Below are 25,019 nucleotides of genomic sequence, written 5' to 3'. Positions count from 1 at the left end.
TTCTAGTGGACAACCATTTAAATATGAGCCAGCAGTGTGCAGCAGCTGCCAAAAAGCCAACACAGTTCTAGGCTACATAAACAGGGATAGATTCAAGATCACATGAAGTGTTAATACCACTTTATAATGCCTTGGTAAGGCCACACTTGGAATACTGCATTCAGTTTTGGTCGCCACGATGTAGAAAAGATGTGGAGACTAGAAAGAGTGCAGAAAAGAGCAACAAAGATGATTAGGGGACTGGAGACTAAAACATATGAAGAATGGTTGAAGGAACTGGGTATGTTTAGTTTAATGAAAAGAAGGACTAGGGGAGACATGATAGCAGTGTTCCAATATCTCAGGGGTTGCCCCAAAGAAGAGGGAGTCAAACTATTTTCCAAGGCACCTGAGTGTAGAACAAGAAGCAATGGGTGGAAACTAATCAAGGAGAGAAGCAACTTAGAACTGAGGAGAAATTTCCTGACAGAACAATTAATCAGTGGAACAGCTTGCCTCCAGAAGTTGTGAGTGCCCCAACACTGGAAGTCTTTAAGAAGATGTTGGATAGCCATTTGTCTGAAATGGTATAGGGTTTCCTGCCTAGGCAGGGGGTTGGACTAGAAGACCTCCAAGGTCCCTTCCAACTCTGCTATTGTTTTATTGTAAGTAAAGTAAAGTAATCCAAAGCATAAGAGGAGCTGTCCTGTATCGTGAGCAGGGCAGGGGTGCCTCGTCTGGCTGCTCCCACCAAAGCTGATTCTTAACATTCTGCAAAAAAACATTGGCAGAGATGCAGTGTAAGTGGTCACTCTTGTCCTACAACCACAATTTCTGGTTCCTGCTGCTAAGCAAAGCGGTTGTTAAGTAAGTTCCACCTGATTTTATGTCCTTTTTGCCACATTGAAGTGAATCACTGCCGTTAAGTGAATCATGTGGTTTTAAAGCAAATGCAGGTTCTCCCATTCGTATTGTCAGAAGTTTTGGCTTGGAAACTTGTAATGATGACGTGACCTCAAGATGCTAACTGTGGTTTATTCAACAAACCTTAATTAACAGGAGGCTTAGCTTTGTATGAATGGGAATCAATTTACATGAAATAGTTCTTTTGTGCCTCTTCTGTTCTCCGCAGTCCTGACTCATCACCATTTAATTTTGTAACTTGCCCACTCCTGTGAGAATAACCTAGTATGATGGATAGATTTTTTATTCTGTCTTTTTATAAAGCTGTATACTTGATCAACCCAAGGTAGCTTACTTAATACTCATACCTCCTAATTGTTGCCCTATCCACAACAACTTTGTAAGGTGGCTTGAGCCAAGAATGGGAACATTTTTTTTATCCTTATGAACCTCTTTCAGATTTGTCTTATTCAAGTTTGTCTTTTATTTTTTCCAAGAAAATGTGGCCGCTGTACTGATGTTTCCATGTCAGAAACACCAGTGCTTCTGTAGTGAAAGGATTTGCTGGTGACTGCACCGTAGCCTTGGAGCCTTCTTTTGAATAGAATAACAGTTGGAAGGGACCTTGGAGGTCTTCTAGTCCAACCCCCTGCTTAGGCAGGAAACCCTATACCATTTCAGACAAATTGTTATCCGATCTCTTATTAAAAACATAGTGTTGGAGCATTTACAACTTCTGGAGGCAAGTTGTTCCATTGGTTAATTGTTCAGGAAATTTCTCCTTAGTTCTAAGTTGCTTCTCTCCTTTATTGGTTTCCACCCATTGCTTCTTGTCCTACCCTCAGGGGCTTTGGAGAAGTTTCACTCCCTCTTCTTTGTGGCAGCCCAATATAGATAGATAGTGCCAAATATTCAAGCCTGTCAAGATTCTTCTGTATCTTAAGGCTATCTTCTGGAGTGTTGGTATTCCTGCTAGCTTGGTGTCATCTGCAAATTTGATGAGTTCCCCATCTATCGCCTCCTCCAATTCATTGATGAATATGTTGAAGAGTACTAGGCCTATAACAGGGCCCTGGGTTACCCCACTGCATTACCCCCCCCCCATGTAGATGCAGTTCAATTGAGCTCTGCATTGAGTTCCATTTCCCTGTGAAGTTGCTCACCAAAGTGGTACTCATCTACTTGCAGTCACCTGCTTTTGAACCGCTGGGTCAGCGGGAGCTAGTGTGTGTGATGGGAACTCACTCTGCCCCACAGCAGCAATGGATCTCGAAAGTGAAGCTGCTGATTGCCAATCCAGCGTTCTAACCAGGTGAGCCATCCTGCTCCCAGAGGCCACTGTACTGGTGCTATATATTTTTACAAAGCAGGGAGTGTCTTCCAAATGTTGAATTTCAAAGTGCCATCAAATCTAAGGACTAAGTCTTGATTTGCCTGGTAACTTTGGGTCTCTCATCAATTTTTAACATACAAGCCTTAGACAAAGATGGAAGGCATCACTTCAGATAACAAAAAGTCTTTGGTTGGCACTAATAAATTGAAGACAGACGTAATGTCCATATGGTTGTTGAAGAACCAGGACCGCAGTTTCTTCGAGAGAAGAACCCAGGTAACCTCAAAATGTATTGATTCTACTTTCTACAATTCTCAGGGCTGGTCTGAGTGAAATGTATCTAACTGAAGGCTGGTCAGCTTCAAAAAAAAAAGTACCTGTGGAATTTACAGTGATGAAAAATTCACCCCTCCCCCCTCAAAACTATATCCATCCCCAAAGAAAATAGTACTGCATTGACTGAAAGCTTATGATAGGTACTGTTTTATTGTCCAATAATACTGATTAAAATATTTACACTCCTACGTCTGTAAATCCACAGTTAAAACACTCATACTTATGGCTTTGGATTTTTTTTCAAACCTTTTAAGCACAAGATCTTTCAATCATGGGTCATAAAGTTTAAATAATAAAACAGTAGCCTGATGCATTGCGTAGACACATTTACTTCGTATTTTTAATGTTTTTCCTTTAAATATAAAATGTACCTTTTTTTCCTAAAAAATAAAAATCTGGTGATAAGATGCCAGTGCAACCTATTAGCCAACTCCTATCTTGTTACAGATGCAGCTGCATTTTTCCAATATAATTGGCCCTTTCAATTGCCAGTGTTCAATCCATTTTCTCCCATCCAAGTTTATTTTAATGCAGAAAAAAACCCTGATAGCGAACAATTGAAAGCAAGATTACAAAGCACTATACAGTACTATGTACACTGCCTTTTCTATTAGCTTTGTAAGAATTGTAAAAGCTTTGTGGAAGTTTAATTACTTTATTGTGTGAAGGCACAAAGGTTTTTTTTTTGTTGTATTCACAAAACCTAAGCACACTCTACCTCCATCCCAATAATCTTCTAGACCTTGAAAATAGTGCTTAAAGTTAGGAACATCAGCAAATAATGCAACTACTGCAAAATATTAAATGGGAAAGAAGGAAAAATATCTTTTTTCTTAAAGCAGATTACCCAAATTTATAGATAATCCATACTAACATTGCCATTTTAACACTAAACTCATATTCTGAAAGGAAAATAGAACTTGCTTCAGAAATTTCTCACAATGACAAAACAGTATAATCTAGCAAAACTCTACAATTAAACTTCACACAAAGCTGTTCATCTCCAGAATAGCCTTTGCTCCGTGGTATTTTAAGAAAACACACACACACACAAAAGGGTTTTTTCCTTCCTAGAAATAAAGAAGGGGAGTTCAATCAAATATTCTAACTTTGGTCCACCTGTCCACTTCCCTAAGGGCACCGATGTAAGAGAGCTGTCCCATGGGTAGGGCAAAAGTCAAACAAGTAATTTAACAAAAATAATTTGGTATTAACTTTTCCTCCCAAAATCACATATAATGCAGTCAAAATTGTTTAGCTCTCCACCTTTTCCTCTTGCGTTGCCATTATTGGCTGAGTTTTTAAATCAGATTCTTCATGATCTATTCCATGTGCTTCCACCTCGTCCACCTGAACAGTTGTGCTTGCTGTCAATTCTTGATCCATGGGCACTGAGTCTCCCTGTTCTAGATCATGTTCCTCCATAAGCTGAGCCTGAACTTCTTCCATTTGTAACTGGTTCACATGTTCCACATCCAGCTCTTCCATGTGTACTTCAGTACCTTGTTCAGTCTGAATGTGTTCAACCTCTAAGTAGCTAATTTCAACCTGCTCTTGTAGCTCTGCTATTTGTTCATGTTTTTCTTGATTATTCTGTATCAAATCTGGATGTACCTGTTCCACAGTCACTTGGGCTGGATCCACCTGGACTTGAATTACAGGCAAGACGTGAACTTGTTCCACCTGCTCTATAATTGTCATGGACGCCACTGGATCACTGTCCACTGGAAGAATATCCTCAGATACTAGTCGCTCTGAAATGTTGTGCATATCTTGCAGATGCCTCCGGAGTTCACTGCCTTGCATGAACCAAACATCGCATAAGGTACAGTGGTTGGGTTTGTCACCTGTGTGTATTACCAAATGGTCCTTGAACTGATCCCAGCTGTTAAACACACTGTTGCAGACCTGAAAGACCAAAGGCAGTGATTTTAGGAAAGCTATTTAAACATTTAATATACAGCTGATGATTTTGGATATTAAAATTCAGTTGATCCAAGAATAAAACAAGTTGATTTAGAACTGGACCACCTCCTGACACATGTCAATCCATTTCAGGTTTTAAGGATTTTTTGCTGAACCCCTGAACTGCAAGGTCTAGAGGAGATTAAATAGAGTGGAACGACCCTGCAAATAGGCTAATCTGGCATCCATTTGTCCGTCCTTCCTTCCTTCCTTCCTTCCTTCCCTTCCTTCCTTCCTTCCCTTCCTCCCTCCCTCAAACAAGGCAATACTTTTTATTTAATGTGCTAAGTCATTATGTCTCTTGGCTCTGTGGATCCTCCCATTAAAAAAACAGAATCATGGTTTAAATATACACAAAGAGATCCTGTCTCGTGGTTCATTGTCCAGAGAATATTGTTATCCTGATATGACCACAGGCAATGAATTTTTGTTCCCAGCAAGTGGCAGCCTCAACCAGTCTAAGAAGCTAAGCAGCAGTGGGTCCTGCTAGATGGGAGTTTTCCAGTAAATGTGATTTAGACTGGAAAATCATCCCAGAAGAAGGCAATGGCAAACTACTCCCATAGTATAATGTGAGCTGCCAGGAATCCACTGAATTAGATGTAATAAAATATAAGCAATGTAACAAAAAAGCAAACCAAAAGATATGCTGGGGGTGGGGTGGGGGAGGACATGACATCACCAAAAATCAAACATGTCTGAAGGAGACATAATAAATCTTCTGTTTACTGTAGGGGTATCAAACTACATCAGGGTTGTGTTTGATCTCAGGGGACCGGGAGTGAGCATGGTTGGGGTGGGTGTGGCCAGCTCGATGTCACTTGTCGAGGCTGTGTTTTTGGCTGCAATGGCCTCCTGCAGCCCTCTGCCAGCAAATGGGCTCTGTTTTTGGCTGAGACAACCTCCTAAAGCTCTCTGCCAGCAAAAACAGAGGTTGGGGGGGGGGGCACTGCCCGGGCTCCATTTTTGCTGGCAGAAGGCTGCAAGAGACTGTCATAGCCAAAAACGGAGCTCAAGAAGGCCATGTAGGGGCACTGCAGGCTGGTCCTTCGCTGTTTCCAGGGTGGCCCCACGGGCCAGATCTAAGCACCCCGGCCCGCAGGCCTTGCGTTTGACACTCCTGGTTCGCTGAATACAGAGTAACAGCAAGGAAGTTGAAGAAAAAAATCTGTAGGTTTGCTATAAAAGAGTGGATGAAACAAAAACTAGGCAGTTTTCTTCCTTATATACAGGGTCAGGGAGTTTTAAGCCTTGCAAAATATTTAAATATCCATTTTATTCTTTCAAAATCTCCAACTCCCCATGAAAAAAAAAGAGGCGCTGTCTTTTCTAGTTTTAAAGCACAGCTCAGGCCACCCAACGGTCAGCACATTCCTGAAGGCCAAAAGGTTGTATTGCTCTAGAGTTGAGGGCAAAGTAGTATTTTTTTTAAAAAAAATCTTCCATCTCTTGGAAGAAATCAATATCTTGGAAGAAGAGCAGCATCAAGGAGATACCCAATAGCCATTCAGGTAGTTTCTCAGCTTTGATCAGTTTCCTAATAGATGCTTAGGCAGGTATGAAAAGAATAGTTATCCCTCATCTATCTTCAGTTAGAACTGAAGAAACTTCTGGGATGAGAAACAAAACATTTTCAAAGACAAAAAAACCCCAAAGAAAATCCAGGTTGCCTTTCGGAAAAAGCATCTTTGGGACTCTCACCTATCTATTCTTTATGTTTTCCTGGTACAAAAATAGTTTTAAAATAAGATATTAAGTTAAGGAGAGGATCATGTTGTTCCTCCTTAATTTTGCTACTATGCCATTAAGAAATTCAAACCCAATTATTTTCTTTATTACGAACCTGGCATTCATAAAGCTTCTTCCGTCCCTTTTTAGCACCTGCACCAGACTGGCATGCTGTCAAGTGACATTTGAGGGTGCTGTTTCGAGCAAAACGTTCGTGGCAATTTGGACATTCAAATGGTTTTTCACCTATCAAGGTAAATAGAAACAAAAATTCATTTAAAGACCACCATACAGGATCAGTCATCTATTGCATTCCATCTGTAAGATTAGCACTGTAGATTGCTGCATTGAAAATTAAGACACTATTTACAACTATAAATTCATTCCAGAAATTGAAAAATTTCCTAAGGTAATATTAAGCTATAATGGGCAAATCACTGACATAAGATATAAAAAGATAAAACATTGCTGTTAAGATAATGCCTCAGTTGTGACCACACTGATTAAAGTTGTTGGGAGTTCAAATCAAGGAGAGTTACAAGTATAATACAAAATATCAAATGAAGAACTACATTTCCATTCAATACACTTCATAAATTTGTACATTAATGAAACCATATGAGAACACATATCAAATTAATGTGAAATTTACTTTCATTGTTAATACGGCTGAAACGGTAGTTCTTCAAAGATGTACCAGAAAACCTTACTTCATTTTACACTACTCCTTTAAGTAAAGCCAAAACAAGCAGCTCTCTTAGGATAAAAGACTATTTTGCTTATCTAGTTATTACATTCAATCTAATTATTCAGATTTCTTCAAGCTCAAGAAAAAAAAAAAGAACCCAGCAATTTCCATCCGATTTGTTCAAGTCTTCAACCATGGGACTCTTTCTGGAACTTATATCATAATTCAATGCTCCATGGAGTTTTGTTTCCAGTCAGTATGTACCAACTCACAGAAAAACATAGATTATGCTTACCCAATTTGTTAATCACTCCAGGAGTAACAAATGTCCTGGCTTGTCTACATCAGTAAACATCACCACTCTGCCACTTCATATAGGAAAATAAACGATAGATAACCAAGACCAAAAGCAAATGTTTTCCTGTTTCTCTTGCAAACCTTGGAATTGAAATCTCACTGTCTGTAGCTTATTCTTGCCTTATGCCTGGAAGAAGTGGCTACAATGGGTGCACAATGGTAGGAAAAGATGTGCTTGGTTCAAAGTTATCTACATTCACATCCTCACACTTCTGAAGCACTTTTTTGCCATTGAATCTAAAGCACTGCACAGCCTTAAGGTATATCGTATTGAAGTAAGAGTTTAGCATCTCTGGGCAGAATTATGGAAAGAGATGTAGCCAGTATACAACTAAAATTGCAGGTACCTGTGTGTTTCCGAAGATGTTCTTTAAAATGTCCAAAGTGATCAAACTGCTTATCACAGTATTGGCAAACGTGTATTTTTTTGCCAGGTCTTTGTTTTTTGTTTGCTCCACCTTCATCAAGGTGGTAACAAGTAAGGTGCTGCTTCAACGCACTCTCACGCAAGTATCTTTTGTTGCATAGGTCACACTTGTAGCTTTCGGTGGAATGTGTTTTCATATGCTCCTTAAAGTGGTAAAGGAATTTAAATGTGCGATTGCACTTTTCACAATGGAAAAGATTGTTGACATGCGACAGCTGAAGTTCCATGATCTCAATGCCTTCCACATGTTTGCCCATTGGATCAGATAAGTTGTTACATTCCTCCTGAATTTCATTTTTCCTTTCTCCATGGCGGAACTTGCTGGTGATATCTGCCAGAAGAGCCAAAGCAGAGTCATCTGAAGTACCTGTAGTCTGTATGTACTTTATTGGCTGTTCACCAGAAGCCACTTCCTCAAGAGACTCAATGTTATTTTCCTCCACATCCAGAGCTCCTTCGGTAATCTCCACCTCAATTTCAACTGGTTCAGATTCTGCACAAGGCAGTGTTTCAGTAATAACATTAGAGGTCTCTGCTATCTTCCTCTTTTTGGCTTTATTTTTATCTTGAACTTGATTTGATTCAAGCGATGATGTGTTTTCCTTGTTCCTAGAGAAGATCATGAAGGACATAGTAAGGCATGAAAAACGAAAAAGAGCCAAAGTAAGTTGGCTATTGATATAGGGCTGAACAAGAAACAGGATTAAAGTTAAGTGCTGCAACACTGCTAAAGAAGCAATGCTTTGCTATACCTAGACTTGATAGCAGGCATGTATTCTCCTTAAAGGGAAGGATTGGGGAAATGAAAATTGCTCCTAAGCAATTCCTGATACTTAAACAAGATTAAATCATAAGGGAAAAGGATGTCCACAATATTGTCCATTGCAATATATGCAACTTCTACCAACATAACAATGCTATGTAAGTTTATTTAGGTTTCAGTCCTATGATGATTGATTTGTCAAATGCTAGTTTGTAAGGGAAAGAGATTTCAAAGCTTTTCTGAACATTGGTACCATGTTAGGAACAGACTCCCAGAATTTTGGGGTAAAGTTTCTGATCAGAATGTTCCTTCATTTGCACATTTGTGATGCGGTAGCCAATCAGAATCACAAATACTCATGTTGAATAGCACTTTAATACCTTTAACAAGAAGACTGTGTAATAATATTGCTATATCAGATTTAAAATATCCTGCATTTTATTAGTTAAGAAGGTTCTTTCTTCTTCTATTGGCTGTGTCTCCCATTTTCCACTTTTCTAGAATTCCAGCACTAATGGTTGAGCATTCCATGTTGTTTAAGCATAAGCTTTCTCTACTTATTTTCCAAAGTCTGGTGTTTTGGAGATAAGGCTTGTACTTCTTTCCCAGTTAACGTGTAGTAATATTCCCGGATGTCCCATTAGTATCTACCAGCCCTGAGTGGGCAGTTACAGAAACTTTGTGGTTGTCTATAATAGTGCTTCCCAACCTGGAGAACTTAACATGTAGACTTACAAAAAACCCAAGCCAGCTTGCTGACTGCAGAATTCTGGGAGTTGAGGTCCATGCAATTTAAGTGGCCATGGTTAAGAAGCATTGGTTTAGACATTCCTAGACAGCTGAGTAATACAAGTTACTCTTCCACTAGCCATGGTTTGTGATGACCCAAGTACTTGGGAATTTCTCCACCCAGTCCTTGCTCAATTCTCTCCCACAATTCCCATGCTAGTAAGCTGACACTCCTTGTTCTCTCTTCATAAATTGATAAAATTTTATGTGGTTATATTCCCTGGTTAAGTCTTATCAGGGAAGAGGATATAGGGCAAGGCAGGACTCCTCCCAATAGTTGGTACCCACTTACAATGCCACATAGCCTTAGCTGGCACTGGTAGAAATACTATATTAAACACTGGTGGTGTTCACCAGCATAATGTTAACACAATCTCTATATTTCAATCTTTTATTTTTATCACTTTTACAACCGTATCAGCCTGGCAAATTCTTCCAGAATCAGCTAGTCTATCTATCTGCTGATTCCTATCAACTGTTATTTCTAATCTCTCATTCTTTCTATTGTACCTAAGTGCATCTGTCTTTGTCTCAGTCATGATTTTATGCTTATTTTCCATGGCGACTTCTCCATACAGAAAATGGTCTCCCTTTTTTCAACATTATCCACCGACTACACTTTTTTCTGTAAGCTCCTTAAATCCCTAGCTCTCTTCTTAACTTATTTTGTTCTGATTATGCTTTCCTCCCATCCAACTGGGTTGCCAGGGGTACAAGCTCGAATTCAGATTCGATTCCCAGAATAACATACCCCAGCTATTTCTTTATAAAGCCTGGTCCTCTATGATCAAATACGTTCTGCCCAGTTCATTTAGACTGCAAGCTCTTTGAAGGGAGACCATAACTCTTCTGCATTCTGCAAAACATTAAATAGTAGTGCTTGGCTTTCAACAACATTTTATTCTACAAACATTAAAACTGTACACAGAGGGTAATTCACTAACAGACGTGGAATCCTCTTGCCATCCAGATATTGTTAGGCTTCAGTTGTCCTCAGTCCAAGACACCGTGGCTAACTATCAGAGACTATGGGAGATGAAGGCCAGCAATATCACAATGATAACCCCTAGTTCCTCATCTCAGCTTATTGCATTAGGACAGTAGATTTTATCATCTATTGTTTGTTTCAACTTACATATGTTCAGCATCATAAAGTCTACTTTACTGTGCAGCCTAAATGCCTTCAAGCAAATCAAGAATCATGCTTGGCCCAACTATATGTTATGGTTTTTCCAGGATGCACATATTTTAGATTGGGAACATGTGCTTAAAAATAATATGCAGGAAAATGAATAAACCTCACAGTTTCTCCTGGGAGTAAGAATTGAGTGTGTTTCTCTATCAAATTGCCTTTTCAGCTGCAAACACTGCAAGGTGTATATATAAAATCTCCCAGCAGCACTGTCATATTTCAGAGACATGTCAAAAGGGAATGAAAATGTAATTTGACCACACTCACCTGATTTCAAGTGCTTTAATGGCTTCTAACATCTGAAGATACTCAGCTGCTTTCCAGACATCATTTGCTTCCTCTTCTCCTTGGACCATTAGTTTTGCAGTATATGTAAACTCAATTAAATGACGAAAGGCCATGTTACTTACACCTGATTGTGGACAAAAGACAAAATATAGAACTCGATCATACATTTTTCACAGATTTGTGGCTGTAAAATATAATATTTGTTGCACAAGGGTTGCTTTTCAGAAACATAATATCTAGCACTTTTCTACAACAAATGGTCATTTCCTATATTTCAAAATTAAAAGCTATAACATCTCCAAATATGAAAAAAATCATTATAGATGTGCACTATGAGAACAGAATGAGAACAGTTATTTCCATACATATCTAAAGCAAAGATGAGCTGACTGTTCAGTATTTTGGGCCTATTTTTATACCAATATTCAGTATATAAGTTGTCTGAGAGCCAATGTCCTATCATGATTAAAGTGCTAGGGAGCAGAGAGAAAAAGATCCGAGTTTCTTTAAGGCACGGAAGCCAACTGGGTGACCTTGGGCCAGTTACTCTTTCTCAGCCTCATAAAAATTCAAAGCAACTCATCAACTTCCACTGGATTTTTGTAATTGATTATGATCCATAAACTTCACTCTTCAGTACATTGTTTAGGTTGATAAAAATAAATAAAAGTTGGTTTGGTTTAATGGTTAAGGCCCTGGACTAGGAACAGGGAGTTCTAATCTCGACTTGGGCAAGGAAGCCAGATGAGTGACTTTGGACTAGCCACTCTCAACAAAGGGAAGAAGGCAAGGGCAAAGCCTCTAGACATCCCAAAATGATGCCTAGAAAATTGCATGTCTATGTAATTATCAGATGTTGAAACTGATTTGAAGATGACATCACCATGTAATTAATTTGTAGACCCAATATTTTAAAATCTATTAAGAATTATTAGGCAGAAACTAATATTCCAGCCTAAGTTTATTAAAATTAATTTTGATAAAATTGTGATTATGTAGTCTTGCTGAAGTATATAGAATATTTTTTGCTGGATCAAGTATTTACATGGCATCTGTCAGTATTCCAACTTTTAATAGGTATCGATGAACTAGAAACTGGTTACTGTTTCATCATTGAAGAGAGCCGAGGTGGCGCAGTGGTTAAATGCAGCACTGCAGGCTACTTCAGCTGACTGCAGTTCTGCAGTTCGGCTGTTCAAATCTCACCGGCTCAGGGTTGACTCAGCCTTCCATCCTTCCGAGGTGGGTAAAATGAGGACCCAGATTGTTGTTGGGGGCAATATGCTGACTCTGTAAACCGCTTAGAGAGGGCTGAAAGCCCTATGAAGCGGTATATAAGTCTAACTGCTATTGCTATTGCTATTGGACCAGGACCTTCTCTCTTTCTCCTGAACTACAAATCGGGTTTTTCAAAAAAATATCTAGTGATCTAATGGTCCGTAGTGGAATGAAAACAGAAATCCAAGCTTTGCAAGACAATAAATAAAGGTAACTTCACACATTCAAAGATCTGAAAAGGGCAATTTAGTCTCACTCTAGAATGCATGTTTAATGAAGAACAATTTGAAGATTAAAAAAAAAATCACAACAGTCAACTATCCAGCAGCCCCCTAAACACCTTAATTGAAAATAGTTTATTACTTCTTTAATTGTGAAAGTGTTCTTACTGTTAAAAAAAACCCTTGCCCTAGCAATCAATTGGAATCTGTCTCCTTGTGATTTAAATCCATTATTCCATGTCCAGAATTTTGGGATAAAGAAAAATAAACATTGGCTTTCTTCTGTGGGACACTCCTTCCAGTTATTTGAAAGGTATTCTCCCTCCTTCAGCTTCTATATTCAAGAACAAATAGGGCAAACTTATTCAGTCTGACTTCATAGGACAAGTTCTCTGATTATCTTCACCGCTTTTATGAATCTATCCCAGTTTGTCCGAAATCTTGGCCTGGAGTGGCTGCTGCTGGTTAGCAGAGGGTGCGTGAGGATGCACAAGTAACAGTTGTAGGGAGTAGTAGCAGGGAGACATGGTACAAACATGGCAGGGCTTGGTGTGACAACTGCTAGGTTGGAAAAGGAAGGCTTGGTTCAAGCACAAAGAAGCTCAAGAAGGTGCATGTGTACCAGGAAGGCATGGTGCAAGCATGATAGGGCTTGTGGCTGTTGGAGGGTGAGAGAGGTGCACAAATGGCCAGGGAGGCACAATGTGAGGGCAGCAAGGCTCAGGAATGATGTGTGTGTGTGTGTGTGTGTGTGTGTGTGTGTGTGTGTGTGTGTGTGTGTGTGTCGAAGGGGAGGAGGATGTGTTGCAAGCCTGGTGAAGGGGAGGCTTGGAATAGCTCCTGCCAGTTGAGGGGTGGGTGTGAATAGCCAAGGATGCTCAGAACAACCACATCATGGTTCAGGAAAGGTGTGAGGATGTCCATTGACTTTGCTGGTATGAAGCCAACAGGTAAGACTAAACCACAGTCACACAGTGGTGTTGGAGTAGCTGGGACTTAAGAGGACCGGTCATAACCACCACTCCTTCAGCACCATTGTGACTTCAAACAGTTGTTAAACAAAGGTCGTTAACTAATAATTGCCCGATAATTTTTATTTTGCAGCCAAAAGAGCCAAATAGTGTATAGATATAAACTAAAACTTGGCGTTAGATAAAAAAGCTTAACAAATAAACTGATAAATCTTACACAAAACATTTAAAACTCAAACTATTAATGTGTTACTAAAGAATTGTCTTCTAGGATAATTACTAAATTTGGAGAAAAGAGAATGATCTTTTTTTCCAAATTAAAAACATTCTCCAAGCAGAAGGAATGTTTCACTTGACTGGGACAGAAGTATAACCCGGCAAATACTAGTTCATCAGCCAGAATACTCCTTTGGACCACAAACTGATTTTATCTAGAAAACAGATTTGAAACACTGGAAATAGTTTATAATAATCAATGAGGGTCTCACAGAATATATAAAACAGCATTACAATAGAAATAGTTTAACAAACAATGTTCAATTAGTGTCGACCAAGCAAGTTTTTTTTTAATGCAGCCAATGAAGATACAAAAAAAAAGAAAAAAGAAAAAAAGAATAAGGCATCAGAAAATGTAACACCATCAAAACTAGACTGAATTACAAGTCCTTCTATTCTCTTTCAATATCTTCTGGCCTTTAGCGTACTCCAAGTTTGTTGACAACCCAATGCAACAACTGCATTTATCACTATTAGTCTGGTTGACTTCCAAGATTGATTAAACCTTACTACCCAATTCAGTAGTAAGAACTAGTGTAAAGAAAAGTTGCCTGGAGTTAAATCACAGTCAGTTTTTTTTTCTTTTGTAATCCTGCTATGATATTATGTCTACCAGAGTAGATGGCTTCCAAAGCATTCCATGAGCCCTTTTATATTATATCCCCTAGTATTTCTGTACATGACTGAACCAGTAAATTACCTTCAATTTCTACTAGAGGCTCCTGAGTGAAGTCTTGGAAGAATTTGTAGAAAAACTGACTGCAAGCAGCGAGAACAGCTTTATGAGCTTTAAAATGATGACCTGGAAATGAAAAACAACATCACCATACTATATGAAACCCCATTTTGGATATTACTGGAAGTAAGAAAAAATATGTAATATCAAATTTATGTTAATTGTCTATTGTTGACCAGTCATAGTTCTCAAAAAAACCTGTCCAACAAGACTCTCTTCCTTACACTTACAAGTACTTAACAAGTTTTGCTGTTGTTTCAACTTTATAAAAGAAAGATAGTGCAAATAAAAGCTTTCAGATGACCTGCTGAGAAATTTTAAGTTCTAACACTCCTAAAGATATTTGTAATTTGTTTTAAGGAACTAATAGTCTGTAGCGTAACACAATTTGTCTCTTACAAATATGTGAGCTCCAATTCTATGTATATTGATTTTGGTGTCCCAAGCTCCAGTTATATATATTTCCTAGATACGTATATAATAATTAATTTTAAAACTTTAACCTTTAGGTTAAATGACCCAGGCTCCACCCACTTCATGTAACAGAGCAATCTTATAGCAATTTTGAGAGCAGTTTGATGTAAGATTTGGAACAGAACTGCCAATTTTAAAAGCCTGCTGGCTTCATCTGAGCAGGTGGTGAGAGAGCTCCCTGTTCTACTGCTTGCAGTATGAAGAAATACACTATGCAGGTTTTAGCACAGTTAAGAGGAAGAAGAAAAACTAACAAGACTGGCAAGGAAATCATGGTAAGAAAAAGGGTTGCTACCCTCCAAGGAGAATTTTAGAAGTATCTCTCTCTCTCTTTTCTCCCCCCCCCCAACTCCCTCTACCTTTCACCAAATCCAACAGCTCTTCATCCAGCTTTACAGGTGGCAGAGAATTACTCCTTAAATAATTTCAATTTTAATTTATAACCAGATACTTCAGATTAACGTTTCTGTGGAGTAGACCTGGACTGAAGCGTGTCTAATTTGATTTTGTTTGCATCATCATAACATACCATCCACAATCAAAGTGATGTCTGTAAATTGATCCTGTTCCCGCTGTTCATTTAATCTGTCCAAAATTACTTTATAATGTTCTGGAAATTCCTGAATACAATCCATCGTCTCTTCAGCTTCCATGGCTAATAAATTTGTCTAGGAAAAAGATCAGGAAAAAGTGGACATGGATTTTTGCCAAGATGAAAATTTCAAATAGGAAACACAATTGCTTAATAATAGTAAAAATAGAAGGCATTATACCAAATATCTTGGTAAATAAGTTTCCATCTTCTGAAGCCATATTTTTTTTAAAAAATCTTCCAGTTCAAAAATTCAACTCAGAAGCAGATGGAAACAACATGAGTCTTGTAACATGGATATATATATCCATATTTTATATTTTTGGATATATATATATCCAAAATCAGCTATTTTGAAATCCAGCTGAGCACGTTTTTTGAATATTGAGCCTAGAGAAGACAGTCTTTCAAATATAATGACTAAACGTAAGCTATTCTTAAATTTTGGATTTAAAAAGCAAAAAAAGAAGAAGATGAAAATGCTTTAATGAAATAAAATCATTGTGAAGGAAATACTTTGGGGTGGTGATAGCTTAGGCATCTGAAACACACTTCTCACAGCCTCTCCATTTCAGCTATTCTGAAATGCAGCAGAAGGGGTTGACATCTCCTGTCTTTAACTACAACTAATTAGAGAAGATTAAAGCAAATCCATCTATTGATTAAATACATGTACTCTATTTAATATATTCTTATGTTGCTTTCAACAGGAACAAGAAAGCAAAGGAAAAGAAAGAAGGGCCAAATTGGCCATTTATGAGCATGGCTCAGAAAAAAGCTCAATAAATATTGGAAAGCAAATTGTATAGATGAAGACTAATAAAAAATAAAGTTAGTCCCATTGCTGCATCTCCTGAAGTGATGGTGCAAAAATGGTTGCTCCGTGGCCATGAATGAAACTGCATGTCTTTATTTACAACATTTATATCACTATCTTTCTTTAAAAAGTGCTCAGGTAATTTCCCATCCACTGATCAGACCAAGGCTATTAACAATGCCTTTACGTGAAGGGTGAGTAATTGGTTGCTCTGAAATTGCATGTGATATTCAAGGCCCTTTTTTGCAGCTCTCAAAGCTATAGTTGAATACCATTAGCACACTTTCGGTACAGATGAAAATGACACTAAAAAAATGCACCATGGCATAAATAAACCACTTCAAACTCTTCTTCACCCTATGTGTTTGTGGCTCTCCACCTCAAATACCAACATGTTTTTTATTTATGCATGTACTTCAATTTTAATTTCAAAATTTAGAAGTCCCCTGATCTTCTGACAACTGTGTGGCTTACAAGGCAAAAACAGCAGAAATACAAATAAAAGCCTGACCAACTGGAAAACAATGTACCAGCCATTTCAGCACACACAACCCCCCTCAAAAGGGAGGGGCTCTTTCCAAAAGCCAGGGAGAATCAAATCTTCAGGGCCTTATAGACCACCAAGAGGATGAAAGCCACATGGATTTCAGGGGCAAATCTCCTTTCAGAGGTGAAGCACTGCACAAGAAATGCACTTTCTGGGTCCCACAAGATGACTTTTGTGTCATCTTGATGGGACCTGGAGCACATCCATTCTGTTGCATTGCGCTGGATGGGCAAAAACAACTGGCAGGCAGTTCTTCAGGTAGCCAGGCTCCATGTCAAAAGATGGTCCACCATTGCTATGTCTTAGCAGCACCTAAATATTGCAATTAAAGGGAAGGAGCATACAATATCCCCCCCCCCGCCCCATGTACAGTCCTAAGGCTGTCAGTTGCAACCATCTGGACAGTGGCAGAAGGGAGCCATGAGCAAGACCTTCAGGCTTTCGCTCTTTTCTGTATTCTAGGGGTCTTGCCTCCAGCTCTGGTAACCCCTCTCTTCGTGCCCATAATAAAGCCTTGTTGTGGCCACTCTAACGGGCGTGGAGATTTGCTCGTTTTGGGATGACAGAGGAAGAGGACTTGGCTGTTGACTTCCCCTCGTGCGGATCACACAGAGACCCCAGGGGCTGGCTGGCCCCAGACACACACCTGGCCGTAACTACAGCACTGCACGTACGTTAACCGGCAGTTCCCGGCGCCAGCCATCGTGCTTATGCCAGCTGGGGTTGGCACAATCCTCGGGCCGGCGGGGAAGGCTACCTTTGGGGACCCACACTGCGGATGACCCTATTGGGGCTGCCTGTCAATCATCTCCACAACTACCAATCGGACCCCGGAACGGAAGAGAACGGAGCCAATGAGCGCTCAGAGCGGGCTAAACGGAAGGCCTAACCGCTGGGGGGCGCCGAGGAATGAAAGGGTCTCTTAAAGAGAATAAAGGGCGGCGAGGGAGAGGCTAAAGCGAACCGGGGCGAAGGGAAAGAGGCTACAGGAGCCGGCGCATGGACCAGCGCAACTCCTGCGGTGGCTCCGTCTCCAGAGCCGTTATTACGTCATCAAATCGCGCATTAAATCGATCCCTTTTCGACGCCCGCCTCGTCCGGAGGGAGCGCCGGCCCCGACAAAGTCGGACCGTTCGGCATAACACTCACCGGGAAAAATCTCTTGCCCCGCCAAGCCGCATCGGCCGCCGCTTTTCCTTCCTGCCCGCCTATCTCGGCGAAAAGCGGGGAAAGCGCCGGCCAATAGCGCTACTCGCATTCCCGTCCTGCATTGCGCACCGGAAATGGCGAATTCAGTGACCTCCTTTACCTGTCAGGGCGCTCTCGGGAAACTGGTGGGGCCAAGTGCATGCTGGGAGAGACTGACTTGGCCTCTCAGCTGTGCAATGCATTCTGGGAGGGGCTGAGTTTTGCTTAGGTTCGGGTTATAGGCAGACGTCAATTTTTGCTTAGTAAAGAAAGCCAGGATGTCATACTGGGCAGCCTACATAGTCATTTATGAACATATATTAATGCTAATGCACACATAGCATTCTTCAATCTCGGTTTACACAAATAGGCAGTGAAATAAGTTTGTTTGGATACCATGAAATATCAGGAAAGAAAACTGAAAATGAGTTTACATTCTGCATGTAAAATAGACCTCTCAATAGCAGCACCTGTCTTAGTATGTTAAACGATAACTACTATCATTTAAAATTCAAATTGTTAAATGATATTAGCCCATGAAAAGGAGACCACTAGGAAGTATCTGGATTATAGGTTAAAAACTGGAAAGAAATTTTAAAAATGGCAGAAAGTGACATTGTTTCTCCCCAAAAAATATAGTGCACTCTTCTGAATCATCAGAACACAATATCATTTAGCATGTATGAAATTATATTAAACTGTTGTCTAATTTACTATGAAAATGTTTTTGTTTTTATAGCAAAAAACATAAATGCTCTTCTTTGTGAACATATTCAACACGTGTTTTAAAATTAAATTTTGTGATAATTGTTGCTCCTTTAATAGAAAAGATTTTTTCTAAACATCCTTCAAACTAGCCTGAGATACTTGATTTAGTGACAAATATCTGAGACAGTTTTTATTAATTATTAGTTAGAAAACCTCCCCAAAGAATGGCTAGTTAAGAACTACCAAGTAGCACTAGCAAATGAATTAGACTCTTTTTCTCCTTGCATATTTTGAAGAGGGGAGCAGACTGTAAGAGAGAGAGAAGAACAATTTGGGATGACTGGAGAAAGAGATATCTGGATCCTCCATAAAACGTCAACAACAAAGCAGGCAAAGATTTAGGCAGTAATTGAAATGAGTCAGTATACTTTTGATAGCTAGCACCACCAAGATCTAACATGGTATTTATCATAGTTAATCCTGGGTTAGGAGAACAAATGAAGAAGAGAGAGAAAAACAGGAAGAAAGCACCCTTGAGTTCTAGTCAGTTATTCCATACAACTATTGAAGAAATTGATGGTATAAATCACATTGCTTCCTTAGTATGCTCTTAACCCACATCTAAAATAAAACATACTGGGCTGCTCTCCATAGAGCCCCACGTAACACTGCAAGGGTGATCACTGGCAGTTTCCATTGGCTAAAATTCAAATGTCGCAACTGTAGGAACACCAGTCTCCCATGCCCTACTCCACCTTGCTATAAGAATGTGTATTGTGATAGGACTCGTCAATCATTCCCCCCCCCCCCCCAAAAGGATTGTCCATTTATTGACCTTATAACCACTAGATGGCAGGAAAGTGTTCATCTCTGCAATGCAGTTGACTGGATTTTTGCCGCCCAGACTCAAATGCATCAATGTCTTTTAGGCAGTGCCAGTATTCAAGAAAAGTATGCAACACATGTACATGTTCCAAAATATTTTTTGATCTGTTAACTGATTGATCTATCAATTATTGGTGATGGTAAAGAGAACTTTGTCTCTTTTGGCTACCATCTGGTGACTACCCAGATTCATATTGGATAGTGTTGAAGAACCAACATTTCAGAAATGTTATTAATTATTGTGTAAAATCTCAGGATATACAAAAATGGGTAGGAAAGGGAAGGAAAATGGCTATATATTGAGGCCATACCAGACTATGGAAATTCCAGAGCAGAGACTTTTCAATCACACATCCAATGACATGGGTTGAATGGAAATGCAGAGAAGAGCAACTAAAATGATTACAGGCCTGGAGTCTAAAATATATGAAGAATGGTTGCAGGAACTGGGTATGTCTGGTCTAGAGAAAAGAAGGACTGGGTGACATGATAGCAGTATTCCAGTATTTATTGAGGGACTGCTACAAAGAAGGGGGGTCAACTTATTTTCCAAACTACTAGAAGGCAAGAAAAGAAACAATGGATGGAAACTAATCAAGCACTCTACATGGGGCTGCCCCTGAAGAGTGTCCAAAGACTACAGCTGGTCCAGAATGCAGCCGCGCGAGTGATAATGGGTGTACCGAGGTACACCCATGTTACACCTATCCTTCGCGAGCTGCACTGGCTTCCTATCAGTCTCCGGACTCACTTCAAGGTGCTAGTCATTACTTTTAAAGCCCTACATGGTATCAGACCTGGCTACCTGAGAGACCGCCTCCTGCCATTTACCTCCCAACGACCAATAAGATTACACAGGTTGGGCCTCCTCCGGGTGCCGTAAACCGGACAATGCTGGTTGGCGGCTCCCCGAGGGAGGGCCTTCTCTGTAGCTGCACCGACTTTGTGGAACGAGCTTCCTGCTGAGATCCGGACCCTCACCACCCTCCCGGCCTTCCGTAAAGCGACTAAGACCTGGCTGTTCCGGTAGGCCTGGGGCTGTTGAGTATTCCATCCCCATTTGTTGAAATGGATGCTGTGTTGATTTTAATTTTGTAATTTTAAATGTTTTAAATGTTTTTATTTGCTGTTTTTATTTGCTGTGAGCAGCCCAGAGTCCCTAGGGAGTGGGCGGCATACAAATACCATTAAAGTTTAAAGTTTAAAGGAGAGATGCAACCTGGTAGTAAGGAGAAACTTCATTCCATTGAGAACAATTAATCAGTGGAATAGCTTGCCTTCCGAAGTTGTGGGTGCTTCATCACTGGAGGTTTTTAAGAGATTGGATGGCCACTTGTCTGAAATGGTACAGGGTCTCCTGCTTGGACTACAAGACCTCCAAGGCCCCTTCCAGCTTTTATTTTGATAAAAGAATTAAAGGGTTAAGCCTGGGCCAGGTTTTCAACTTCAGGATTTGGAACCATTCAAGAGATGTGAAAAAATGAAAATGGTTCCAGTCTCTTTCACAGCCAAAATACTACTATAGAACAAGCTCCGGGCCCAGGAACTGGACTGAATGGGAAAGTTACTGCCCAGCCAAGGGGTAGCTAATTCTCAGGCCTCCTCTTTTTTTCATGTACTGGGGAATGTCTGGATGGCATGTCTTCTGCTTTCCCAGGAAATACATTATTTTAATCTGGAACATCTAAAACTGGTTCCAGCCTATCTCTGTAATGTCTGCCTACAAGTTGTAGGGGCCCTTGTGAGGATATTTTCTCAATAAATACTACAGTAAATGAGGCATCTTCACATCACAATAAGCTTGCTGTGTGGATGACCCTTAAGTATAAGAGGTCAGTGAAACTTAAATTTCTTTCCTAATGTGTATCTCCTTGTGTGTTGATTTATCCAGCCCCATTCTAAGCTATATGAATGTTGTGGAATTTTAATGTCTGTTCCTTTTAATTTTTATATGTTCCCCCTTCCTGCTTTATCTGTAAGCCGCCCTGAGTCTCTTGAGAGTGGGCGGCATACAAATCCTAATAAACCGTAAACCGTGTGTTCAATTCTCCATGAAATATGGTGCACTGAAACAGGGAATTCCATACTTTTATGTCAGTTCTCATAATGATTCTTTAGAAATATGGCAGAGTAAACTTAATGTAACACCTACTAAACCCCATAGTTCTGTTTAATTATGAACTATCACACATATTAATTAAATAGTCCTCAAATGTAATCAAAAGATACTCCAAAGTTTCCATTGGAAATAATTCCTGACGTTGCCCAGAATGTAGACGATTTATACAACAAATACTGTTATTATAATACAGATTGTCCCAAGGACATGAAATCTTTCCTCCACATGGTAAATACAACTCTGACAAACTCCAACCTGCTTTATCCAACCCAATTAACACTTGCTTTTCTGAGAACTTGCATAGGAACTTGAAACTCCATTAATTCTTGGCTCATGAGCTGGTCTAGGTAAGTGTTTACATGAATTCCACCCACCCCCTCCTCTAAGTAGATTTTCACACAAACCAGTTCCAGCCTGGTGGAATTGCTATCATATTTTGGGAGTAATAAGAGATGGTGATTTAAGAACTCACTACAGCTCCAGCAATGGCTGCATAGCACTTGAGTGAGTGAATTCAGAGTTCATCAGGGTCGTTGTCCCTTCATCTTTCCTTTGGGAAGACTCCAGTTGCTAAGTCTGAGAAGGCTGACCTCAGTTTTGCCAAGGTGGCATCTACAAAGGTAGTCATAGCGAAGTCCATGTAAATAGCAGGCATTTCAGGTATCAACCACCAAAAGCAGTGCTACTGATAGGATTTCTCTCTAGAATAGACAGATAGGAAACTGTCTTCATAGTTTGAAGCCAGCCTCCATAATGCCCAGTCCATGCAACTCAACTGTGACAACTGAAATCAACACATTGGAGTATTATATTGCTTAATGCAGCGTTTTTTAACCTTAGCAACTTTAAAGCAGTGGTGGGATCCTATCGGATTAACAACCGGTTCAGTGATTGCTGCATGTGCATGCACAGTTTTGAGAAAAAGTACCTTCCGCATTACTGCTGGGGAGGAAAACAACTGAGGTGCAGCAGAGCACATGATTCAGCTGAGAAGATATAGGTGAGTTAAGCACAGGGGTCAGGAGGTGGGCCCATTTCATCATCTGAGCGAACCAGCTGAGGGTCGGAGCTATCGGTTCGCCTGAACCAGTCTGAACCGGTAGAATCCCACCTCTGTTTTAAAGTACGTGACCTTCGACTCCCAGAATCCCCCAGCCTGGGTTGTGGGGATTCTTCACACTTTAAACTTGTCAAGGGTGAGAAATACTGGCCTAATATATGCAGTCATGGTGTGCTCAAAATGCAAAGAAAGCATTTTGCTTTCTGCTTGTGAATACAGGAAAGAGGCCAAATGATTGTAAAAATGCATACTATAGCAAGTTCCTCACCCCCCCCCTCACCCCTCAACCCCCAAGCAGGGAAATACTTTCTATCTCCTTCCTTGAAACATTTGCTAATAATTCACATATTTGTCTTCTCCATTCATTTTAATCTGTTTCCAATCCTGGATGAGCTTCCTCTTTCTAAGTCAAAGTCCTTGGTGCTTAGCAACATTCAGAGATAAAGTATTTCTTAACTTGTTTTTTTTTTTTTTTTGTTTAAAATTAAATTCCAAATTCAGCAAATGGAATGCCTGAAATAGCTGCTTGGCTTCCTTTTTGAAGAAAGTAGTTATTCATCAAAAAGCTTACAGGGATACAGTCCCAGAGGTCAGAAACTAAGGAAAAACAAAGTTGCAAATATCTAAATTAAAAAAAAGAAGCCTAGGAAAAACAGATACTTGGAGAAACCCTATCCTTGAATTTTATTTTATTTTTTGCTCCAATATTGGAGGTTTTTACAAAGAGATTGGACTACCATTTGTCTAAAATGGCATAGGGCTGTGATGGCAAACCTATGGCACAGGTGGCACACAGAGCCCCTCTGCGGGCACTCCAACCATTGCCCCAGCCCAGCTCCACCACTCATGCACGCATGTCTCCCACCGGCCAGCTGGGCTTCAGATCTCTGCATACGCGGGGGCGGCGCACATGTGCGGGTGTGGGTGTGTTTGCATTGCATTTTGGGGCTTTGCATAGCTCCCCGCAGCCCATTTTGGGCTTGGAAAGCCTCCTGCACCAACCTGGAAGTCAAAAATGGGCGAGGGGAGAGGCATGCATGGGGGGAAGGGGAGCACAGGGGAACCACATGTGCATGCATAGAGGCATGGGGGGTGGTCACATGCGCATTGCATTATGGGTGCGGGCACGCAATTGCGCTATCACTCACATACATGCTGTCAGTGCGCAAGGACAAAATGGTTAACCATCACCGGCATAGGTTTCCTGCTTGAGCAGAGGGTTGGACTAGAAGACCTCCAAGGTCCCTTCCATTTCTGTTATTCTGTTTTCTGAAGGGGTTTAGTCCTAGTTAACTCAGAAACCCAGAAAGGAACTGCTGATTTAATTTTTGTCTATGTTACAGAAATACATGAACGATCCCCACCCCCCCACCCCCTGGAATTTGCCTGGGTAAGGATAGGTTCAAAAGTAAACAAATACTTAGTCTTCTCTTCTTGAGAAAAGAGTCAAAATGCCAGTTGACCTCAATTTCCTCTTGTGGTTTTTTTTTTTCCTTGCAGTAACATCAGGTGGCAGCATTTGGTGGTCCTCCTTTGGGCTCCAAAACTAAGCAGTCTCAGGCTGATTAGGATTTGGCTGGGAAACTTTCAGGGAGTACAAAACTGCAATGAAGCTAAGAAAAACATCGGGGAAGATGTAGAAGCAAAACTCTTCCATGTTACTGCAAAACAGAAGGAGAAAAGAGAAAAGGGTTTCTCTGCTCTTCCCCTGCCTTCTTATCTGCAAATAATTATGTAGACAAAGAAAATATATACCTAATGCAAAGAATCTGGAAAAAAAACCATAATTACAATATAGAAGAAATGTAACTGGGTTGTATCCTGAATGTTATGATTCCCACAATGAATTCTTTATTAGCCCTCAACTTACAACTACAATTGGGACCAGAATTTGCAAGGCAGTTGTTAAGCAAATTGTGCCTGATTTTGCAACCTTTTTTTTTGCTACCATTATTAAATGACTCACTGCAGTCGTTAAGTGAATCATACATTTGCTAAGCAAATCCCAGCCTCCTATATTGACTTTGCGCATTGGAAGTCAGTTGGGGAAGGTCAAGATGCTGCAACCGTTGTAAATATATGCCCATTGCGAAGCACACATATTTTGATCACGTGAATATAAGCATGCTGTAACAGTCATAAGTGTGAGGACTGGTTGTAAGTTGCTTTTTTCAATGCTGTTGTAACTTAATGAACGGTCAGTAAACAAATGGTTATAAGTCGAGGACTACCTAGTGAACATTTGGAGAACGGATCTAGCAAAAGTTATTCATTTAAAACTCATGCCTCCAAAAACTAGTTCTGGGAACAACAGGTGAGGGAATGTCTTTGAGTTTTGTTTCTGTACCTTGTTAAGTATTGTACTGGTTACCCAGCTATTCTTCCATTTTAATTCTATA

The 25,019-nt window shown here is 40.1% G+C and overlaps 1 protein-coding gene across 1 annotated transcript; it reads right to left on the bottom strand.

Annotated features, from left to right (window-relative positions):
• Positions 1-2,682: 2,682 nt before the first annotated feature.
• On the bottom strand, positions 2,683-17,926 carry ZBTB35 (zinc finger and BTB domain containing 35). Its single transcript, XM_087715467.1, has 7 exons — positions 17,810-17,926; positions 15,234-15,372; positions 14,195-14,296; positions 10,728-10,872; positions 7,637-8,325; positions 6,360-6,490; positions 2,683-4,459 (listed from the first exon to the last, which is right to left on the bottom strand). The coding sequence occupies exons 2-7, from the start codon at positions 15,355-15,357 to the stop codon at positions 3,806-3,808; spliced, it is 1,845 nt and encodes a 614-aa protein (XP_087571593.1). The 5' UTR covers positions 15,358-15,372; positions 17,810-17,926; the 3' UTR covers positions 2,683-3,805.
• Positions 17,927-25,019: the final 7,093 nt, after the last annotated feature.

Source organism: Thamnophis sirtalis, unplaced genomic scaffold (assembly GCF_051295495.1).
Source record: "Thamnophis sirtalis isolate CommonGarterSnake01/CBP01778 unplaced genomic scaffold, rThaSir2_p1.2 scaffold_5, whole genome shotgun sequence".
Taxonomy (NCBI): Eukaryota; Metazoa; Chordata; class Lepidosauria; order Squamata; family Natricidae; genus Thamnophis; species Thamnophis sirtalis.
This window is presented reverse-complemented; position numbering and strand designations above follow the sequence as displayed.

Coding starts and splice junctions, on each gene's coding strand:
- ZBTB35 (XM_087715467.1), bottom strand. CDS start 15,357: ATGGAAGCTGAAGAGACGATGGATTGTATTCAGGAATTTCCAGAACAT. Junction 10,873..14,194: donor GCCTCTAGTAGAAATTGAAG/GTAATTTACTGG, acceptor GTCCACAATCAG/GTGTAAGTAACATGGCCTTT. Junction 8,326..10,727: donor ATTAAAGCACTTGAAATCAG/GTGAGTGTGGTC, acceptor GATCTTCTCTAG/GAACAAGGAAAACACATCAT.